General features: G+C 36.6%; 1 protein-coding gene and 1 non-coding gene across 2 annotated transcripts; both read right to left on the reverse strand.

The window, feature by feature from the left end:
* Positions 1 to 1,563: 1,563 nt before the first annotated feature.
* Positions 1,564 to 7,579, reverse strand: LOC141682543 (autophagy-related protein 18f). Its single transcript, XM_074487229.1, has 8 exons — positions 6,801 to 7,579; positions 4,546 to 5,004; positions 4,045 to 4,473; positions 3,693 to 3,929; positions 2,785 to 3,609; positions 2,517 to 2,683; positions 1,928 to 2,261; positions 1,564 to 1,786 (listed from the first exon to the last, which is right to left on the reverse strand). The coding sequence occupies exons 1-8, from the start codon at positions 6,981 to 6,983 to the stop codon at positions 1,781 to 1,783; spliced, it is 2,640 nt and encodes an 879-aa protein (XP_074343330.1). The 5' UTR covers positions 6,984 to 7,579; the 3' UTR covers positions 1,564 to 1,780.
* A 6,116-nt stretch (positions 7,580 to 13,695) lies between these two features.
* On the reverse strand, positions 13,696 to 13,802 carry LOC141687838 (small nucleolar RNA R71). The gene has a single exon (XR_012561318.1). It is a non-coding gene; the product is annotated as a small nucleolar RNA R71 (small nucleolar RNA).
* Between the last annotated feature and the right edge of the window lie 9,931 nt (positions 13,803 to 23,733).

A 23,733-nucleotide genomic window follows, 5' to 3' on the forward strand; every position in this document is an offset into this window, starting at 1 on the left:
AACCCCACGAATGACCGACTCCTCAAGTTTATTGCGGAATAAAAATGGAAATTATTATTTTCAAACCAAAATAAAATTTAGTCTATTCACATCGCCCAAAATGAAAAAGGTCAATGTGAAAAAGGAGTAGGACAATGATAGAAGTGGGGCCCGAGAGAGTAGGTTGCACATATGATTGTGAAAATTCCTTTAATATACAAGTAGGAAATAACTTATTTTAGGAAATAACTTATTTCAAATATCTTTATCGGCTTTCGTCTAAAACAACCCGACCGGTTTTGGTCTAAAACAACCCGACCGGGTAACTGAATTCTTATATCCTTTGGGAAAGAAAGGGCACGAATTCGACTCCTGAAGATACGTGTATAATTAATTAGGGCACAAATTCGATTCCTCACATATGCGTGTCGTGGGTAATTAATTAACAAAACATAAAATAACCTAACCCCAGATATGTAGACTGTAGTAATAATAAACCTTGGCCATTTTTCTCAAAAATATACTTCTACTTTGCAGAATATGTTTAAACATTCATATATATATATATATATATATATACACATATATATATATATATTCCACCATGCATCCTGTCAAATTTTTATTCATTTAAATAAATAATGACATGTAATTTCAACTAATTGACTAAAAGCAACTGCAATAGAATCCTGGTTTGTTACTTAAAAATAATATAAATTAATAGGATCCTAGTTATTTTAGGACATTATGAGGTAGCCCAATTCCAACAAAAATCCTCATTTTGGTTTATTATTATTATTATTATTATATTAAATTCAAATTTTATTCATATTTTTTAAAGAAGATAAAGAAAAAGGAGTGTGAAAAAAGGAGGTAAATGAATATTTAATTAATAAAAGTAAGATAGAAAATAATTAAGCATCCTTTATTATTAAGGAACCAAAAAAAGATATAAACTTTTTAGGAAACTGCTAGGATACTGTTGGAGTTCCAATTTTGATCAAATTCTTATAGTTTTAGATAAGGATCTTTTATAAGTAAGCTGTTAAAGTTGCTCTAATCACTCAATGAGTTATTCACCCAACAGTCTAAGGCATATAGTTTTAGATAAGGATCTTTTATAAGTAAGCTATTAAAGTTGCTCTAATCACTCAATGGGTTATTCACCCAACAGTCTAAGGCAAATTCTAAATTCTTAGAAGTTCGAACTCTGCAACAAGTATCTTGCGATCTCTAAGTGCTTGCTCCCGAGTTTTTTAATGGGAAGGAAGTGTTTAGAAGGTAAAATACTTTCATCCCATTTTTGGAGTGAAAGTTTTGGAGCGAAAGATTGTTAAATTTACATCCATAAACACTTGCTTTCACTCCTTTTAAAAACTCGGGAGCATGATTATTTAAGGGAAGTGAAACTAATTTACTTAACTTTCACTTGCTTTCGTTCCCTTTTAAAACTCGGGAGCAAGGGGTAATACTGTGGCCGATTTTAGGTCCCGTAAGTTAATCTTCAGCAATAAGCCCAAATTCTGCAATAGGTTCACATTCTCAGAGTACATACCAACTCTTAAACCTAAATGTAACACCATGTTGACAGCAAACCATATCACAGGCAATACATTAGGGTTTAGCAAGTACAGCTGATTATTGGCCATAAGTTCAGAGCTCTTATTACATAATTTTCAAAAGACAACCAGAAAGAACAAAGTATCAAAGTTAAACCCACAACCCTCAAGTCCTCAACCTCTTCGTGTTCCCTCCACAACCTAAACACTTTTGATGCTGCTCCAGTGAAAATAAACCAACTTCACACCTGCCAAATACAACATAAGTGTAGTACTCAGAACAACAAACAGCAATTACCATGCCTGTATGGAAAATTTAAAATTTTTAAGGAACAATAAAAAAGAAGGCCTATTGTAAAACACAGTACCATCAAAGATCAAGACCTTACCTCAAACTCATAACCTTCATCACCAAACTGATTCCCCATTTTCTGGTCTTCTATGTGATTATCTACAAAGTTTTGTTTCCTATTCTTCACAGAGCTGTCTCTATTATTTACAAACTCAAGCTGAGCACTTACCTTCGGACTTGCCCTATTATTTACAAAGCCCTCGCTCCAAAGACCATCAGATACAATATTCTCAGTGCCATTTGGATGTTCATCACTAGTACCATCTGTAGAATCAAGAGAGCTACTGGTTTTTTTAGTAATGTCATCCTCACTATATGCAGATCCTGAGCTTTCATGAGATAGTTGCCCATTATTATCGTTTGAAGGACCCCTGCACAAAAAAATAACTATATCATCGAACAAACCCTCAAAGTTAAAAGTTCAAAAAGAGATCTTCCAACAATCTAGGGATACGAATCGTTTATGCCTAAAAGAAACATCAATCTCATGTAAACATTCATCCTCCCCTCTAGCAAATTCGAGAAACCAGTTGTCACTAGTCCTTCGTATAAAAATACGCACCCCCCCTCCCCGCATAATTAGAACCGGACTAACATACTGAAAATATTAATATGGCAGCACATACCTTGCCATTTGAAAGTGAGGCATTTTATGGTAGTCGAAAACTGGAACCAGATCTTTTAACCTAGCTTCAACCATGCGAGCCGGAAACGTTTCAATCTGAATTTCACCTCCCAAAGTGTCTTCCTCGCCTAAAACGGAATCATCTTTGATCATCGTCTGAAAATAAATCTGCCAAGCAGCCAAAAATTATAACAGAAGTAACTCAGAATACCATCAAGGCTCATAATATTTCACTAAAAAGAAAATTCCATACAGGGGATATATAATACCTCAGATCTAGCCCATAGTGGAGCCTGAGGTAGATGCATGTGCAGTTCAGCCTCAGAAATATACATGTGATATCTATCCTCGGAACTGATTCTTACTTTTGCGTCCTTCACTTCAGGAAGAACAACCTTTTCCTTGCTCATTTCTTCAGGATATATTTTACTGCCGTCTGAACACCCATTTTCTCCATAAATATCAGAATTATTCTCTCGTTCCCTTCTATTCTGCTTCTGACATATATTCCACTTCTGGATTGCTTCAACTATTAATCTAGGATCACTCTCATTAGTCTGATCATATGTGGTGCTTATTCCAGAAACACCTGCCACACCAACAAGCCCAGAGGACATTCGCAAAGCATATTGTATCACACACCCAGATGGAGAAAAAACCAGGAGGTCGTACTTTGGCTTCCAATGGCTGCTATCCATCGAAAGATCATTTTCTTTGCAGTAATGAAACACTGAAGTAATAATGCCACAGAAGGTACCCATCCTACCAGTTGCGGTCGCAGCAGCACCAGTTACAGCACTTCTCCAACCGTTATTGCTACTCCTAACCCTGCTAACCGGCGAGAGTGCAACTGGAGGGCCATAATCACAGAGCTTCTGTTGATTGAGCACCTGCAAACTAGAAGTTGCACCAGCACGACCTGATGGTTTCATCATAGCACCAGCACCAATTGTTTTAGTAGTAAAACAAGAATGAGAATAAGGAAAATTAACTTTCCCCCCTGATGGTGATATTGCAAACAAGTGTCCAGTTCCTCTTGATGAACTTATCATAATCCAGTTGCTATCATCACTAAAACTAACGTCTGCTATGACCTAGATATTAAATAGAAATTATGTCAGCCAATTTTTCAATTCAGAATTTAAAGTCAAAGGATCAATTAGTCAAAAGTTTTTACCGCGTTAGTAAGACCACGTTGTAACCTGTAAAGATGTACATAAGCTGCACTAGAATCACATCCAGATGAACTTCCTGAAGGATCTGGTGTTATCTTATAGACATTAATATTATGACCCTGAACTGAGGCCGTCACCAGAAGAGTCCCACTAGGATCAAAGCTTAACAATGAAATTGGACTTTTATGGGCTCTAAACTGAGCGATAACAGATTTACTCAATACATCTCGAACGATAACCTGCCAGCATAAAATTAAAAAAGAATGATTCCTCTCTAACTCAATATAATATAAAGGACTGATATGGTATACTTAATACAAGTTGTAGTCTCTAAAGATATACAGTACTTCATACCATTCCTATATTTTCTGCATCAGGTAGATGACCATTGTCAGTTCCCCAATGTTTACTCCCAGGATTCCCTGTTTTCTGTGCACTGTTGCTATCAGGTAAAAGCTCAGAGTAGTATCTGGATATTTTCTTATAACTCTTGTCCCCGAGAGTCACAATTCCAGCAGCAAGTTGCTTGCTTGATTCCTTAGCATAATGTGCAACCAAACTCCCACTAGACGAACTCGGGGAACTTGCCGAAGGAGTAAGGTGCTGTGGGTCAACACGACCACAATTAGATATTGCTACAGGAGGTCCGCTATAAGCCATCCACCTAGGACCCACTGCAAGAGGTCCCAAGCCTATAGCACCATTAATAAAACCATTGGTAGCTATAGGATTTGTGAGAATATTGTATTCCTTCTCTAACGTTGCAGCATCGAAACAGTGTATCTGCAAAAAAAGAAAAAATTAGTCCCATCAACATTAGTTTACAAGTTTAGCTTAATGCATATATATACATACCTGAGCTGCTTGTAATACTATGACAACCCGAGGACTGCACCTTACGGAGTATACAACCGATCTGAATTTCAGCATTTGGACATAAGACTGAGAAGTCAACGAGTAGAACCAAACAACAGTGGGCAAAAAACCACCACTGAATTGATCGTAACAGTTCTGGATATTCCCATTACAGGGACCTGCTGCCCCTTCATGAATGCCTCCACTAAAGGATCCATCTGCACACAATGCCAACAATGGTCGACTGTCTTCAAATTTGTCAACAAACTGCTTTGATGCTTCCAGTTTTGGTAATATTTGCATGAAAGACACAGGACCGTCATATCTGGAAATCAGTTCCCGCACATTATTTGCTTCTTCAACATCCCAAACCTGGAAACCAAACCGATACCCCAACAACAGAACTCTCCGGGCAGCATTCCCTTTAAATTCTAATTTGTCAAAACCAGCCCAGTTGATCTTTATTGAAGAAGAAAACGAATATTAATGAGACATTGTCAATTAAAGGCCTAATATAGTTACATAAAAATGCAAAAGCTAAAGATTATATATTTAAGCCTCGTTTTGAAAAGCTTCGAAACATAAAGTTGCAATAACAGATTTAAGATTCCATCAGAAAGCTACAAGAAATATAATGCACTCTACACCCCAACAAAAATTGTCAGGTCTGGCTTGTAACACAAACTACGTCAAGCTAAGGATTTCTACTCATCTGAACACTACAATTACTGATTAATTGAATTATTAACAAATGTTAGGAATCAGGGTTAAAGGCAAAAACATGTTAATGGAAACTGCATACAAATGAAACCTATTAGAAGACTCAACAATAATTATGTTTTATTTTCTAATTCCTTACAAGTTGCATAACATCTAATTGAAAGGATACTGAGGAAGCTGTAATTGGCTAATTTGTTTTTAGAAAAGGCTTCAGCCGGTGAACAACTGAAAGTCTGAAAAAGTCTCTTTTACCATGTTAAGAAGTGTGTAAATGAAAATAACGAAAATAAAATTTCTAAAATTTAAAGATGTTTCACCTAATGCCAAAGTGCAATGCTTTATTTTCTTAGTTGACCTATTGACACAACAAATACACATGCCCAAATAAAATTAATGTAATATGAAGGTCCATGACAATAAAAGGCAACTGCTGATGCACCGCAACCAAGTTTTAATGGAAGCGCTAGAAACGTCAAGTCCGACGTATGTGATCTTAGGCTTATTACCAAGGACACTTAACAATATACGGCATCTGCCGCAATTACAAGTAATTCGAAAAAATCCATATTTGTGGGAACAAAAAAGTACATCCCTAGTCTTCCGTAACAGCTAAAGTCTGAACCTTCACCTATATGCAAACATGACCTTACGTAACCAAATATTGTCGGATTGCTTAATTAGCCAGGTAGTACAAAATCCACACACATGCTTATAGATTTAATTAAAACATCATGACAAACAAACTTCTAGCCAACTTGCAAATCCGACAAATAAGAATCAACCAATCAAAGAAATCATACAAACATGACGTATAGTTTATGAACATAAATATCATTGGTAAAATAACAATTCTAGGACAATACAACAACAATATAAAAACTACATATATTGTTAACAAGTATGTATATTACATAAGTTATTTCCCTATACACATGATTTATGTTGTCAATTTAGGTGGATTAATCTTCCCAAAACAGAGTTGTAATCAATAAAGTTACGACCCCCACTAAACTTGCAATTATATATGGATAGATCAAATTTTACAGAGCAAAATTAGAACTTTTACCCCAAATAGATTTAACTTTGCACAGTATGCTCCTAATTTTTTAAAAAAAATCAATTCTACGTGTAAACTCATTTATTTTATCTTGTACAGTTAACTTATTTATCTGGCCATGCCCCTGGCTAGAAGCAATTCAAACTAGGTTTTTTTTATATAATTAACTTCACATAAACTAGTAACAAACTCCCAAGTGAAACTACCGAAACATGAAACTATTACTAATTAACAACTTCTACTCTAAATAGCAACAAATTCACTTGAGATGATCTAATTAGAAATAAACCATAAGTACACACAGAACAGTACATAAAAATGACAACAAACTCCTAACCGAAACTACCAAATCAACAAACATCAATTAAATAGCAAGTAATTTACTTATGATACGTAAATAAAATTGAACAAATATTACAAACAAAACAAGTACATATAAACTATACAAACAACGAAACTTTGAAACCATTCCCACAACCTGATCATTAGTAGTATCATTATCCCGGTCCGCAATTGCAGAAGAAGCAACGGAAGCAGCAGACTTCACCACCGTGGAAGCGCCATTAGAAACCGCCTTAAAGTAAGTGGAGAAAGTCCGAAAAGAGTTATGAATCACACTGTTATTCCTCCCTCCCCTCTGATTCTGATCATTATTCCTCATCCCCAAGATCTCGAAAACTCGAAAACACGAAAAATCTGTGTAAATCTCCAAAACCAAGCTTTGTTCTGATCATAACACCTCAGCAGCGTCTCTTATAATACACACTTCAAGTTCCAATCAACCACGCAACTTTGCTTAGCATCATATCTATTTTTATATACACACCGACTCAATTCGCCTTCGTCATGTTTCTATTCTTGGAACTATTTACTTTTTTCACAGCACAAAAACAAGTGAAATTTCTACAATTTTATAAATATATACAATCACGATCGATCTTATATACTCATATATATATACACGAGAACAGAACAAGATGAATTGAATTTCGTAGATTTTTTCTGTACAATTTGATAAAAATAGAAAAGGATTAATGAAGAAAATAAAATGAATTTGTTAGGGTTTAGAAGATGAATAAAATGTTAAATTAGTTTCTGTATATACACAAATATATTGGAAAAGGATGATAGGTATAAGTGTAGAGAGATGAGGATGATGATGAAGAGAGAGAGAGAGAGAGAGAGAAATATGTCTCTATGATTACGTAATTACACAGTTTGGGAGAGAGTCAGAGAGATGTGTGTGAGAGAGAGAGAGTAAAAAAGAGAGATTGAAATTGTGAAACTTCTCCGCACGTCTTCTCCGTCTCTCCCCCTCCCCGTGGTAAAATCGTAATTTTACAACTTAAATTTAAAAATGTAAGATTTTGGATCGAATTAAAATAGTTTTATTTTTCTAATTAACAATATGATAAGTTTTAAATTTATAAAAGCGTTGAAATGCTAATTAAATTATAATTTTTTAGTATAAAAAAAGAGAAAACAGGACAAAAACATCCATGAAAGTAGTATAGAATTAGGAACCTTTGATTAAACTTTAATTATTTGGTTTGCTAAGCTATGTGGACATTTATTCGTACCCTCGCGTGTACGTTAAAAGCTGCGTACTCGCTTTGGTTTCAAGCCTACCCCTAGGATAATACGGTACTCCATATAAATTTTATATGTGTAATAAAATAATTAGGAAATAAATAAAATTACGTTACCATTGCATTGCATGCATATATTGTTCTACAATGTAATATGGTGCCATGTTTATCAGTTATTGTGTTTACGGTTGCCGACAAAACAAATCTATTATCTATCTATTATTATGTATATTATATTATATATATATATATATAATAGCCCAACATAAGTGAGACATTTTATTCAATTTAAATGGTAAGTCATTTTATTTAACCTGAAAAGTCTAAATTGCCCTTATAGTTACCCTTTATAAAAAAATGCTTTGGTGGGAATCGAACCCTGATATTGCAAATACTATACAACAACATGCCACTAAGGTACCAAATAATATGAGCTGTTAATTATATAGATATTAGATATGCTTGTGTGTCTTGAAAAAGTTAATATTTAGTATTATATTTACTGTGACTAACGAATAATTTTTAATTATCTTTCTTTTTTTACATTTGTCATGCTTTTAGTGGGAATCGAACCCGGTCTTAAAAATACTCTACACAACATAATACCACCAAGTCACGCAACCATGTATATTGTTAATCATACACATATGAGATATGATTGTGTGTCTCGAAGAAGTTAATAATTGGAATTATATATATTGTGACTAACGAATATTTTCAGGGTTTAATGCTCCTAATCCTAAATGCATGAGTATTTTTATGATTACAGAATTTGATTAAAAAATTAGACTATTAAAAATACACTACGTGCTCATATAACTCTCTTAAGTACGTATTTTGGGATATTTTTCTCCAAATTTTAATCATCTGTTTCTTGTTATATTTTCTACTTTAGTCATTTAATCAAATTGACTGTAAAGTTATAAAAGTCAACAATAATAAGATAAACCGAGTACTATTATGTGTACTTACGGGTAAAACTATTTCAAATTTTTATTTGGACTAATATATTTGAGCTTATTCTGAACTCAACATCAGAATGTCACTTAATTTCTAAAAAAATACTCAAAATTTGACCGTTTTTCACAAATGATGTCAGAGCTTTATCAAGCTAAAATGTATTTTTTTTTACTTTCGAATTTAGTCAACGGCCTACAAAATGATTGAGAATAAGTTGTTTCCACTGATATTTTTCGTACACTTTATTTTAAATTATTAGGGGCTATATACTTTAAATCTATCAAAATCGGCACAAACTAAATTTTTTTAAATTATACGCTATGTATTCTAAAACATTATTACATAATGACCCGTGATAGCCCAACATGGGGCTATTTGTTCAAAAGACATTTTATTCCACGTAAATATTAAGATAATTTATTCAGTTTAAAATGTCTAAATTTTCATTAGACTTACAATTTTTTTTAAAAAGTTATTTAAATGGATTCGAACTTGTATCGATACACTAGATTGCACATCTCCTACCACTATACCAAACACTCACATGTGTTTTTAATCATGCAAATTATATGTGTGTATGAGTGTCGCATTAATTAAAATATAATGACAAACTTATCTTTGTGCTTACTTTTAAACAATTTAAATGGTAAGTCATTTTATTTAACCTGAAAAGTCTAAATTGCCCTTATAGTTACCCTTTATAAAAAAATGCTTTGGTGGGAATCGAACCCTGATATTGCAAATACTATACAACAACATGCCACTAAGGTACCAAATAATATGAGCTGTTAATTATATAGATATTAGATATGCTTGTGTGTCTTGAAAAAGTTAATATTTAGTATTATATTTACTGTGACTAACGAATAATTTTTAATTATCTTTCTTTTTTTACATTTGTCATGCTTTTAGTGGGAATCGAACCCGGTCTTAAAAATACTCTACACAACATAATACCACCAAGTCACGCAACCATGTATATTGTTAATCATACACATATGAGATATGATTGTGTGTCTCGAAGAAGTTAATAATTGGAATTATATATATTGTGACTAACGAATATTTTCAGGGTTTAATGCTCCTAATCCTAAATGCATGAGTATTTTTATGATTACAGAATTTGATTAAAAAATTAGACTATTAAAAATACACTACGTGCTCATATAACTCTCTTAAGTACGTATTTTGGGATATTTTTCTCCAAATTTTAATCATCTGTTTCTTGTTATATTTTCTACTTTAGTCATTTAATCAAATTGACTGTAAAGTTATAAAAGTCAACAATAATAAGATAAACCGAGTACTATTATGTGTACTTACGGGTAAAACTATTTCAAATTTTTATTTGGACTAATATATTTGAGCTTATTCTGAACTCAACATCAGAATGTCACTTAATTTCTAAAAAAATACTCAAAATTTGACCGTTTTTCACAAATGATGTCAGAGCTTTATCAAGCTAAAATGTATTTTTTTTTACTTTCGAATTTAGTCAACGGCCTACAAAATGATTGAGAATAAGTTGTTTCCACTGATATTTTTCGTACACTTTATTTTAAATTATTAGGGGCTATATACTTTAAATCTATCAAAATCGGCACAAACTAAATTTTTTTAAATTATACGCTATGTATTCTAAAACATTATTACATAATGACCCGTGATAGCCCAACATGGGGCTATTTGTTCAAAAGACATTTTATTCCACGTAAATATTAAGATAATTTATTCAGTTTAAAATGTCTAAATTTTCATTAGACTTACAATTTTTTTTTAAAAAGTTATTTAAATGGATTCGAACTTGTATCGATACACTAGATTGCACATCTCCTACCACTATACCAAACACTCACATGTGTTTTTTAATCATGCAAATTATATGTGTGTATGAGTGTCGCATTAATTAAAATATAATGACAAACTTATCTTTGTGCTTACTTTTAAAAATATAATTAATATTTAGGGCTTTCAAAATTGAGTATATACACTAATTTAGACATTTTCTTACCAACTGAAAATCACTCATTTGTGTTTTATATCACAAATTATAAGAGTGTGCATACCGCATGAATGAAGAAATTTTTGATAGTTTAATTATTGTGTTTCTATTAACATATTTTAATATTGATCAAATTTGTATACTTATTGATTCAGATTGTAATATATTATGTATTATATAAGGTCTCTTTATACAATTCTAAATTATTTAATTTAGTGTAAAAATAAAATAATAATGTAAATTTACTATACATAAATAATTGCACTGAAAATTACATTACTTGTGTTTTCAATCATACACATGGTATGTATGTGTGTGTGCCGCGTGAATAAAATAATATTTGGTATTATTGTTATGATTTATTAACAATTTTTTATCATAATTTTAGTTTTACATATCTTAATTCAGATTATAATATATTATTTCACATTATAGTATGAATAAATTATATATAATATATAGATGGACTATATTTCAAAGTAGTGTTAAATAATAATAATAAACTACTACATATGAAAATCAGATCACGCGCCCACCTAATCTTATATTTCCACTCATACACGTGATACGTGTGTGCGCGTGTCGCGTATTATAGAAATATTTGGTATTTTAATTATTATAACTTATCAAAAATATTTAAACACAGTATCTTTTTGTATTTATTTATTCAAATTATATTATATTACTTTATGATTTAAAATAAAACAAGCAAGTTAGATTAGATGATAAGTGGCATTATATACCACTTAGAGCGTCTTAAAATTGCTTAAATTGGTGTCTTGAAATCAAGTATTTTGTGTATTTGATGCGTTTTTCTAGTGTTTATGCATTTCAGGGTTTTAGTTGCATTTCGGGGGAGGAATCATCAAGAATAAGCCTTGGCATGTGTTCACCATTGCGAGAGGAAAGAAACGGGCAGATTACGGCGAAGAAACGGAGCGAAATCAGAAATTTTCCAGAAGAGGTCTGAGCGCCCGCTCAGCATTGCTGAGCGGCCGCGCAGCAAGCTGAGCGGCCGCGCAGGGTCGGGAAAAAAGACAAATTATTTTAGGACTTCTACTTCTGTTTGGTTTCCACTTCTATGTAATCTGAGTTTTATGAGACTATTATATAAGTAGATTTGAGACGTTTTCACATGTGTGGATTGAAGAAGATTGTGTTTTTACGCAAGGAGCGAATGAGATAAGGAAGAAGACCGATTTAGCACACTGCAACGAAGAGGAAGCATATATTCTTGTGATTCTTGTTTCGTTGTAACGTTAGATGCTAGTTTTCTTGCTTTGAACTTATTTACTCTTGTGACGTACTCTGTTTTAATATAATTAGTTTAGTTATTATTTTCTTGTGTTTGTTTATCATGATTTCAATTGAACCCATGATGTCGATAAGTGATATTATGGGCTAATCGTGATCATGGGGTTGCAACGAATTTATTATGGAATTCTTTAGTTAATTGTTTAATACTTTAGTGTGTGATGATTGCATGATATCTAGTATTGGTTGTGCGTATTCGTCTTATGTGCGTCGCGAACATATAAGATAGGGTGTTAATCTCTTGTGAAGCGACGGTGGATCTTGAGATTTAGAACTTGCCATGCTAGCATAGGTTCATGTACGTTGTGCATGATTAGTGGGTAACTCTAACAGTTTTATTTGCCCTATGTAATCAAAAAGAATAACTTGTGCTTAAATCGTTGTGTTGTCAATTTCTGTAGACATATGGGAACTCAACATAATTGATGACTATTTAACTTCTATCTTAATTGTGGATGCTTGGTAGAATGATATTAGTACAATGAAAATTGGCTTTTATCAGTTTCGTGTTATTCGATTAATATCATCACTGTCACATGCTAAAGGTAATAACAATTGCTATAGAAGGAAGTAATAATGAAGTTGTGATCTCATGAGTGTTTTATTATTGATAAATTGAAGTGTTAGTTAAGTGATTAATTAAGTAGTTAATTATAGTTAATATTTAATCAACAATTTTAAGTGTTATTATCTTAACATTGAGAAGTAATCATACATTGGTGAGTGAGTTTAATTAGACAATAATTTAGTCTGAGTCTCTGAGGGAACGAACTAGAAAGTATTCTATATTACTTGCGAACGCGTATACTTGCGTGAATATTAGTGCGTGTTTTCGCCCTAACAAGTTTTTGGCGCCGCTGCCGGGGACTCGGCGTATTTGTTTAGTTTATGTACTTACCATCATTGGTCATTAGGACTCAGTGATTAGGACGTAGTAGTTACTTATTTTTCCGGTTGTGTTTCAGGTACTTTAGCAAGCGTTTATGCAAACTCGTTCTCGTGCTCGCAAGAGGACTTTAGATACAGCTGAGGAGACAGACGAAGTTCTAGATATTCCGGAGAAGTTAGATTTTGAGGATTCAGATTCAGGAACTGAGCAGAAAGAACCAGTAAACATGGGAGATCGTATTGTTCAAGCTGATCCAGCTCTTATGGATTTTTCTCGGCCGAAAATTGATGACATTACGTCAAGCATCCTTCACCCGGCTATTCAAGCTAACACCTTTGAAATCAAGCCGGGCACTATTCAGATGGTGCAGAATTCTGTTTCTTTTGGAGGAGCGGCAACTGAAGACCCCAACATGCACATAAGGAATTTTGTCGAGATCTGCAGCACTTTTAAGTATAATGGCGTGACTGATGAGGCTATCAAGTTGAGGCTTTTCCCATTCTCACTAAGGGACAAGGCTAAAGACTGGTTACATTCTGAACCAGCTGGGTCCATCACTACGTGGCAAGATCTTGCGCAAAAGTTTCTGGTGAAGTTTTATCCGATGGCAAAGACTGCTGCTATGAGGAGTGCTCTTACTCAGTTTGCGCAGCAACCTACAGAATCTATGTGCGAGGCTTGGGAACGCTACAAGGAAATGTTGAGAAAATGTCCACATCATGGAATGCCAGATTGGATGGTGATCACTGGTTTCTATAATGGTTTGGGGGCCCAATCTCGGCCCATGCTCGATGCAGCAGCTGGAGGCGCTTTATGGGCTAAAAGCTATACTGAGGCGTATAATCTTATAGAGACGATGGCTGCAAATGAGCATCAAAACCCAACTCAGAGGATGACGTCAGGCAAGGTAGCAGGTATTCTGGAAGTTGATGCAGCCACCGCTATTGCAGCCCAGCTCCAAGTGCTATCAATGAAGGTTGATTCTCTGGCTACGTATGGAGTTAATCAAATAGCTATGGTTTGTGAGCTTTGTGCAGGTTCTCATGCTACGGATCAGTGTTCTCTTGTAAAAAAATCTGTTCAGTATGTGAATAATTATCAGCAACAACAGTAGCCTGTGCCAGCGACCTATCATCCTAACAACAGAAATCATCCAAATTTCAGTTAGGGGAATAATCAGAATGCTATTCAGCCACCATATCAGCAAGGAGTGAGTAAACAGTTTAACCCACCTGGATTCCAGCAACCACAGCAGTATGCTACAAGGCAATCATATCCTCAACAGGGAAGTACAGCTGCACCTACTAGTGCTGATTTTGAGGAACTTAAGCTGTTGTGCAAGAGTCAGGCGGTTTCTATCAAGACCTTGGAAAATCAAATCGGTCAATTAGCCAATACAGTACTCAATCGTCAACCTGGCACTCTTCCCAGTGACACGGAAGTACCAGGCAGGAAGGAAGCTAAAGAGCAAGTCAAGGCTATTACCTTAAGGTCTGGAAAAGTAGCTGATGCTGAAAAGGCAAAAGAAGTAGAAGCTGAAATTAGAGGTGAAGAATCTAAGCAAAAGGAGAAAGCGGCGGAACCAAAGAAGACTACTGTTGAACACACTCTGCCTGAGGCTAATACAGGGGAGAAACAGCTCTATCCTCCACCACCTTTTCCTAAGAGATTGCAACAACAAAAGCTGGATAGACAGTTCGGGAAGTTTCTGGAGGTGTTCAAGAAACTTCACATCAATATACCTTTCGCTGAGGCTCTGGAACAAATGCCCAGTTATGCGAAGTTTATGAAGACTATTCTTTCAATGAAGGTGAAACTGGATGACCTTGAAGTTGCTCTCACGGAAGAATGCAGCGCTGTTCTGCAGCAAAAGTTACCACCAAAACTGAAAGATCCAGGAAGCTTCACCATTCCTTGCACCATTGGCAATCTAACTTTTGACAAGTGCCTTTGTGATTTGGGAGCAAGCATTAATCTGATGTCGTTGTCAATCTTTAAAAAGTTGGATCTGCCTGATCCAAAACCCACATACATGTCGCTACAATTGGCTGACCGTTCCATTACTTACCCAAGGGGCATAGTTGAGGATGTGCTCGTCAAGGTGGATAAGCTCTTCTTTCCAGCAGATTTCGTTATTCTGGATTTTGAGGAAGATAAGAAGATTCCCATAATCTTGGGAAGGCCTTTCTTGGCTACTGGCCGTACCTTGATAGATGTGCAAAAAGGTGAACTTACTATGCGGGTCCAAGATCAGGATGTGACCTTCAACGTATTCAAGGCAATAAAATTCCCTACAGAAGATGAGGAGTGCTTAAAATTGGATGTGATTGATTCTGCGGTTACTTCGGAACTCGATCACATGCTAATGTCTGAAGCATTGAAAAAGGCCTTAGTGGGGGATTTTGACAACGATGATGAAGATAGCAACGAGCAATTACAATATCTGAACGCTTCTCCCTGGAAGCGAAAGCTGGACATACCATTTGAATCTCTTGGTACTTCTGACCTCAAGAACGCTGAAGGGAAGCTCAAACCATCAACAGAGGAAGCACTTACCTTGGAGCTCAAGCCATTACCTGAGCACTTGAGGTATGCTTTTTTAGGTGATTCATCTACGTTACCTGTTATTATTTCATCTGACCTTTCAGGTAGTGAGGAAGACAAGCTCTTAAGGATTTTAAGAGAATTCAAATCGGCTATAGGATGGACCATAGCAGACATCAAGGGGATAAGTCCTTCATATTGTATGCATAAAATTCTGCTAGAGGAAGGTAGTAAGCCAATTGTGGAACAGCAGCGAAGACTGAATCCCATCATGAAGGAGGTGGTGAAGAAAGAAATTCTGAAATGGCTAGATGCAGGCATCATTTATCCTATTTCTGATAGCTCATGGGTGAGCCCCGTACAATGTGTACCTAAGAAGGGAGGTATCACTGTGGTCGCAAATGAAAAGAATGAGCTCATCCTTACTCGAACAGTTACAGGATGGAGAATATGCATGGATTATAGAAAATTGAACAAAGCCACAAGGAAGGATCACTTCCCTCTTCCATTTATTGATCAGATGCTTGACAGATTGGCGGGACATGAATATTTTTGTCTTCTGGATGGTTATTCCGGGTATAATCAGATTTGTATTGCACCAGAGGATCAGGAAAAGACTACCTTCACTTGTCCATTTGGCACGTTTGCTTTTCGCAGAGTTTCGTTTGGGTTATGTGGCGCACCGGCCACCTTTCAGAGATGTATGATGGCTATATTCTCTGACATGATTGGAAATAACGTCGAAGTGTTCATGGATGACTTCTCCGTCTTTGGACACTCATATGATGAATGTTTGAATAATCTGCGCGCCGTACTCAAAAGATACGTGGAAACTAATTTGGTGCTCAATTGGGAGAAATGTCATTTTATGGTGCGTGAAGGCATTATCCTTGGGCATAAGGTCTCTAGAAAGGGTCTGGAGGTGGACAAGGCCAAGGTGGGAGTCATTAAAAATCTTCCCCCACCTAATTCTGTGAAAGGAATCCGTAGTTTTCTTGGTCATGCGGGTTTTTATCGGCGATTCATCAAGGACTTTTCAAAGATATCTAAGCCGTTGTGCAATTTGCTTGAGAAAGATGTGCCTTTCAAATTTGATGATGAATGTTTGGCAGCATTCGAGACTCTCAAGAAGAGTTTGATCACTGCACCGGTTATTACAGCACCGGATCGGACAGAACCGTTTGAGATGATGTGTGATGCAAGTGATTATGCGGTAGGTGCAGTTCTGGGACAGCGCAAGAAAAATCTCTTCCATGTGGTCTACTATGCGAGTAAGTCTTTAAATGGTGCCCAATTGAACTACACCACTACTGAGAAGGAGCTTTTGGCTATAGTCTTTGGTTTTGAGAAATTTCGATCTTATCTGCTTGGTACGAAAGTAACAGTATTCACTGATCATGCAGCTATTCGCTATCTGGTCTCCAAGAAGGATTCGAAGCCGAGACTCATTCGTTGGGTGCTTTTACTTCAGGAATTTGAGTTAGCGATCAAAGATAGAAAAGGTACTGAGAATCAAGTAGCTGACCATCTCTCTAGGTTGGAGAATCACGATTCTACTTCACAAGATAGGACGTTAATCAATGAATCTTTTTTGGATGAGCAGTTGTTTGCAATTCAGGAGGAAGAACCATGGTTTGCAGATATTGTAAACTATCTCGTCAGCAATATAATACCTCCTAATTTAACATCCGCTCAAAAGAAGAAGTTTTTGCATGAGGTGAAGTGGTATATGTGGGATGAACCATATTTGTTTAGACAGGGAGCTGACCAGATCATCAGGAGATGTATCCCGTTCTGTGAGACGGAGGGGATATTACGAGACTGCCATTCCACGGTTTATGGTGGACACTATGGCGGTGAGAAGACGACAGCTCGTATTCTGCAAGCAGGTTTTTTCTGGCCTACTTTGTTCAAGGATGCTCATCAGTTTATTTTAAGGTGTGATCGTTGCCAAAGAGTGGGAAATTTGTCAAGGAAGGATGAAATGCCATTAAATGTGATGCTTGAAGTCGAGGTCTTTGATGTATGGGGAATCGATTTCATGGGGCCTTTTATCTCGTCTTGCAATAATCAGTGCATCTTGCTGGCAGTCGATTATGTCTCAAAATGGGTCGAAGTTAGCTTTACCGACAAATGATGCAAAGGCAGTGCTAAATTTTCTTCATAAGCAAATTTTCACAAGGTTTGGAACACCTCGGGTAATCATAAGTGATGAAGGATCGCATTTTTGCAACCGTAAGTTCACTTCTATGATGCAGCATTATAATGTGAATCATCGAGTAGCTACTGCCTATCATCCGCAAACAAATGGTCAAGCGGAAGTGTCTAACAGAGAGATAAAGCACATTCTAGAGAAGGTTGTTTGTCCGTCAAGGAAGGATTGGTCTTTAAAGCTCGATGAAGCTGTTTGGGCTTATAGAACAGCATACAAAACTCCACTTGGGATGTCACCGTTTCAGTTGGTGTACGGTAAGGGATGTCATCTACCTGCGGAGCTTGAGCATAAGGCCTACTGGGCATTGAAGAAGTTGAACCTGGATTTAGATGCAGCTGGTAAGAAAAGAATGCTTCAGCTTAATGAACTGGATGAATTTCGACTTCAAGCGTATGAAAATAACAAAATGTATAAGGAAAAGGTGAAGAGGTGGCACGATAGGAAGCTACATCCAAAGTTATTTGTGCCAGGGCAACAAGTTCTCTTATTCAACTCTCGGCTCCGACTTTTTCCTGGGAAGTTGAAATCAAGGTGGTCTGGACCTTTTATTGTCAAAACTGTGTTTCCACATGGAGCGGTGGAAATTTTTGAGAATGATCCGGACCAAGCATTCAAGGTAAACGGTCAGCGGTTGAAGCACTACTATGGGGACATGGCAAACCGAGAAGTGGTTAGTGCCATTTTGTTGACTACTTGAGCAGGGTACGAAACGTCAAGCTAATGACGAAAAAGAAGCGCTGCGTGGGAGGCAACCCATGAATTATTGTTACAGGAACCCTTAGAAGTTAATAACCTATCCAAAAACACAAAAAAATCAGAAAACAGGGGCTGAAAATTTTTTTTTCCAGTGACCCCCTGAGCGCCTGCTCAGCTTTGCTGAGCGACCGCGCAGCAAGCTGAGCGCCCGCTCAGTTTTACTGAGCGACCGCTCAAGGGTCGAGTACCAGAAATTTTTTTACAGTTCAGAGAAAAAAAAAACACAAAAACATTTTTAGCCCATAAACCCATGATTTGTTCCCACTACCCCATCATTTTACTCCTTAATTCCCAAACCCTACTCTAATCCACACCCTATATATACATACACCTATCCTACATATCTCCCACAAAACTTCCTAGACTTAAACCCTCTCACAAACATCAAAAAATCAGTTCTTACACACTTTTATTCACGAATCAATGGCACCCAAGAGAGCACGCACTATTGACAGCAGCAGCACAGTTCCTACTGCTGATTCATCGAGGGGTACTGCTGCAAGGCCTCGGTTAACTGACAGAGCTGCGGAGGAGGAGTACACTAGGCTGTTGGGGAAGCCGATTCTGAAGGAGAGGGGGTTTTTACCATCGGGGAGGGATGGTGAGTTGCTGCCCATGATTGCAGAGAAGGGGTGGATAGCTTTTTGTGAGTCACCCGAAGCAGTGCCGATGAGTGTTGTTCGTGAGTTCTACGCGAACGCGAAGGCCGAAAAGAATGGGTTTTCTGTGGTCCGAGGGCTGACGATTGATTATCATTCTGCGGCGATTCGCCGTGTGATTGGACAGCGAGAGAGGAAGCCCGAGGAGGAGAACTGGAATGAAAAGACTGCTGAGGATTTTGACTTGGATTTGATTTGTGCGACTCTCTGTCGACCGGGCACAATTTGGGCCTGCAGGACCGGCACTAATGAGTATCGTCACTTTCCGGCGATCGCCATGAACAGGTATGCCCGTGCATGGAATGCATTTATTTGTGCTAATATTTTGCCTTCTTCGCATGCACACGAGGTCACAGTTGAGAGAGCACAGTTGTTGTGGGGAATTCTGAATGAGGAATACTATGTGGACCTTGGTGAGTTTATCTACCAAGGAATTCTGAAGTTTTTGAGGGGAGCGAAGCATATGAACATCCCTTATGCGTCTACGGTTACGAAGCTATGCCGAGCAGTGGGAGTGAACTGGCCGGCTCATGAGCAGTTGCAGTTGCCAGCAGCTCCGATTGATTCTGGCACTCTGAATGGGATGCAGAGTGGACCGGTGGTGAGCCTGAGGAGCATGGGCTGGGTTATCGTCTTCCAGGAGGGCGTCCAGCACGAGGTGCTACTATGGCTAGGCCAGGGCGTGATGAGGCTGGTTCTTCGAGAGCTCAGGAAGGTGCTGGGATGGTTGATGCCCAGTATAGGAGGCTTTCACGGCGGATGGATGCCATGTATGAGACGCAGAGCAGGTTTGCTCAGGAGCTCACCCTTGCATTAGGGACTGCTTTTCGAGGCCTTGGAGCTGATATCCAGTGGCCAGTTTTTGGTGAGGACTCTGCATACCCGCCGCCTGATACTCCACCCACTGAGGGTGATGATGATGATGACTCCGAGTAGGTATACCCTGTGTTCCTTTCTACTACTTTCACTGAGGACAGTGAAGATTTTTAGTTTGGGGGTGGTAGTTAAGGAATATTGTGTGTGTGTCATTTAGTTGCATATTCATGGTAGTTTAGTTCATATAGTTGCATAATTTATGCCATTTAGTTTTTTTTTATGAATTTCATGTAGTTCATGCATTTACCATGATCCCTTTTGCAATGATTTATCGACTGAATTGTGATATTGATGCGAGTGTAGTGATAGCATTAAAGTGATATTAAGTTGTGTAGGTTGATATGCATGCTAGAAACAATTGTAAGTCCACTAAGTCTTAGAGAATGCGTAAGGGCTAGATTGTTGTTATGATTTGGTTGTTTTCAAGGTCAATCTACTTATTATGCTTAGAATTCGATTATAGGTTCTTAGTGATAAAGACATGAAAAAGAAAAATTTTGGAGAAAAAATATGGAAGTTGTTGCTAGTTATGGCTAGGCGTCAAATGGCTAGTAGCCGGCTCGCATATGGTGTAAGTAGTCTAGGGTTGAGCAAGATGGAGCGAAACGCACTTGCTCAGAAGTTATAAAAAAAAAAATTTGCATAATTGATCAAGAGTGGGCTCTTTGGTATTCGAGTTATTAAGTTCTTAGGGGACTTTGTGCCTAGCGACCTAAGGCTTTTAGAGTCTGGGATCCGCTAACCTAACGCTCGTTACATGGATATCATTGTATAAGTCTTTAGTGGACCTCACTCATTGCACGGTCAAATAAGCATTTGAGTTGTAAATAAAAAGCACGATTCCGTAGTAAGCTCCAGAGTTCTTGTAGTGTTGTATATCACTTTGTGCCTAGAATTTTTTATTCTTTGTATAATCGTAGGATTGCCTTGAGGATAGTCTAGTCATAGTAATTGGTCTAGTTCCGAAGCATATCTGTTAAGCATTTGCACACACCACGTTTCTGGCTGTATGTCCGTTTGCATGAGTTTATTGATCTTTAGTTGTCTAACTGCATTCGTTAAGATGTGACAATTTGGTTGGTTAAATTGTAGTAAGGGGGATCGCTGCATTTTCATATAGATTGCATTCATGCATATTTCTATTTGTTTTTTAGTCTGTGACGCTTGAGGACAAGCATCGATTTAAGTTTGGGGGTGTGATAAGTGGCATTATATACCACTTAGAGTGTCTTAAAATGGCTTAAATTGGTGTCTTGAAATCAAGTATTTTGTGTATTTGATGCGTTTTTCTAGTGTTTATGCATTTCAGGGTTTTAGTTGCATTTCGGGGGAGGAATCATCAAGAATAAGCCTTGGCATGTGTTCACCATTGCGAGAGGAAAGAAACGGGCAGATTACGGCGAAGAAACGGAGCAAAATCAGAAATTTTCCAGAAGAGGTCTGAGCGCCCGCTCAGCATTGCTGAGCGGCCGCGCAGCAAGCTGAGCGCCCGCTCAGCTATGCTGAGCGGCCGCGCAGGGTCGGGAAAAAAGACAAATTAGTTTAGGACTTCTACTTCTGTTTGGTTTCCACTTCTATGTAATCTGAGTTTTATGGGACTATTATATAAGTAGATTTGAGACATTTTCACATGTGTGGATTGAAGAAGATTGTGTTTTTACGCAAGGAGCGAAGGAGATAAGGAAGAAGACCGATTTAGCACACTGCAACGAAGAGGAAGCATATATTCTTGTGATTCTTGTTTCGTTGTAACGTTGGATGCTAGTTTTCTTGCTTTGAACTTATTTACTCTTGTGACGTACTCTGTTTTAATATAATTAGTTTAGTTATTATTTTCTTGTGTTTGTTTATCATGATTTCAATTGAACCCATGATGTCGATAAGTGCTATTATGGGCTAATCGTGATCATGGGGTTGTAACGGATTTATTATGGAATTCTTTAGTTAATTGTTTAATACTTTAGTGTGTGATGATTGCATGATATCTAGTATTGGTTGTGCGTATTCGTCTTATGTGCGTCGCGAACATATAAGATAGGGTGTTAATCTCTTGTGAAGCGACGGTGGATCTTGAGATTTAGAACTTGCCATGCTAGCATAGGTTCATGTACGTTGTGCATGATTAGTGGGTAACTCTAACAGTTTTATTTGCCCTATGTAATCAAAAAGAATAACTTGTGCTTAAATCGTTGTGTTGTCAATTTCTGTAGACATATGGGAACTCAACATAATTGATGACTATTTAACTTCTATCTTAATTGTGGATGCTTGGTAGAATGATATTAGTACAATGAAAGTTGGCTTTTATCAGTTTCGTGTTATTCGATTAATATCATCACTGTCACATGCTAAAGGTAATAACAATGGCTATAGAAGGAAGTAATAATGAAGTTGTGATCTCATGAGTGTTTTATTATTGATAAATTGAAGTGTTAGTTAAGTGATTAATTAAGTAGTTAATTATAGTTAATATTTAATCAACAATTTTAAGTGTTATTATCTTAACATTGAGAAGTAATCATACATTGGTGAGTGAGTTTAATTAGACAATAATTTAGTCTGAGTCTCTGAGGGAACGAACTAGAAAGTATTCTATATTACTTGCGAACGCGTATACTTGCGTGAATATTAGTGCGTGTTTTCTCCCTATCATTAGACTATAAAGTAGCGCATACCTTTAGGAACACATCAACCCAATTATAGAGAGAAAAAAATTTGACAGATAGACCATCATGTACCGATATACATTTCAAACCAAAATCACATCATGTACCAATAAATATCTATGGGTGTGTTTGGTATTGCTGTTGCAGACAGCAGCAGCAGCTTTTCGCTGAAAAGCAATTAAAAAACTGTTTGGTAAAATTTAAAAGCTGCTTTTCTGAAAAGTGATTTTGGCTTAAAAGCTGCTGTTAGAGAAAGTAAGTCCCCTATGCTTTTAGAAAAAACTGATTTTCAGCTGTTGCGGGAAGCAGATGCTGATTTCACCATCAAACCTTACCAAAAGCATCATTATTTTTAATTTTTGCATCAAAACATATACGAATCAAAAAAATTACCAAACAGTCATCTGATTTTTACAACAACACTTTTTCCAGCAGCACTTTTTCTAACAGCACAGCAATTTTTAACAGCAATCCCAAACAGAGCCTATATATTCTTAATGACTACTACTTAATTTACCCATTTTCCAAATGGGTACCCATAACCCATATTAAGTACAAAATCACTAGATCCATGGATATATCCACAAAATTTACCCAATGGGTAAATAAATTTACCCATGGCCCATATTAAGTATAAAATCTATATATCCATGGATATATCCATATAAGTTTACCCATTTTTTTACCCATCAAAACACTAAACATGGAAAATTTTTGAATTTTAAAATTTAAACATCTTATCTAAGGAAAGATCTGCATGATTCTCTCACATCTGTTACAACACTAATTCAATGATAATTATTGGTTTCCCTTATTCTCTCTCATTCTTTATTTACACATTCAATTATTTTTTTTTAAAAATTCAAATTTCCTTAATTATCTCATATCCAATCAAATTACCCAGTTAATATTATATGTGTGCTACTCAAGATCCACAATTT

The sequence above is a fragment of the Apium graveolens genome, chromosome 9 (genome assembly GCF_009905375.1).
Source record: "Apium graveolens cultivar Ventura chromosome 9, ASM990537v1, whole genome shotgun sequence".
Taxonomy (NCBI): domain Eukaryota; kingdom Viridiplantae; phylum Streptophyta; class Magnoliopsida; order Apiales; family Apiaceae; genus Apium; species Apium graveolens.

Coding starts and splice junctions, on each gene's coding strand:
- LOC141682543 (XM_074487229.1), bottom strand. CDS start 6,983: ATGAGGAATAATGATCAGAATCAGAGGGGAGGGAGGAATAACAGTGTG. Junction 4,474..4,545: donor TAGTATTACAAGCAGCTCAG/GTATGTATATAT, acceptor CTTTTTTTGCAG/ATACACTGTTTCGATGCTGC. Junction 2,684..2,784: donor CACTATGGGCTAGATCTGAG/GTATTATATATC, acceptor GCTGCTTGGCAG/ATTTATTTTCAGACGATGAT.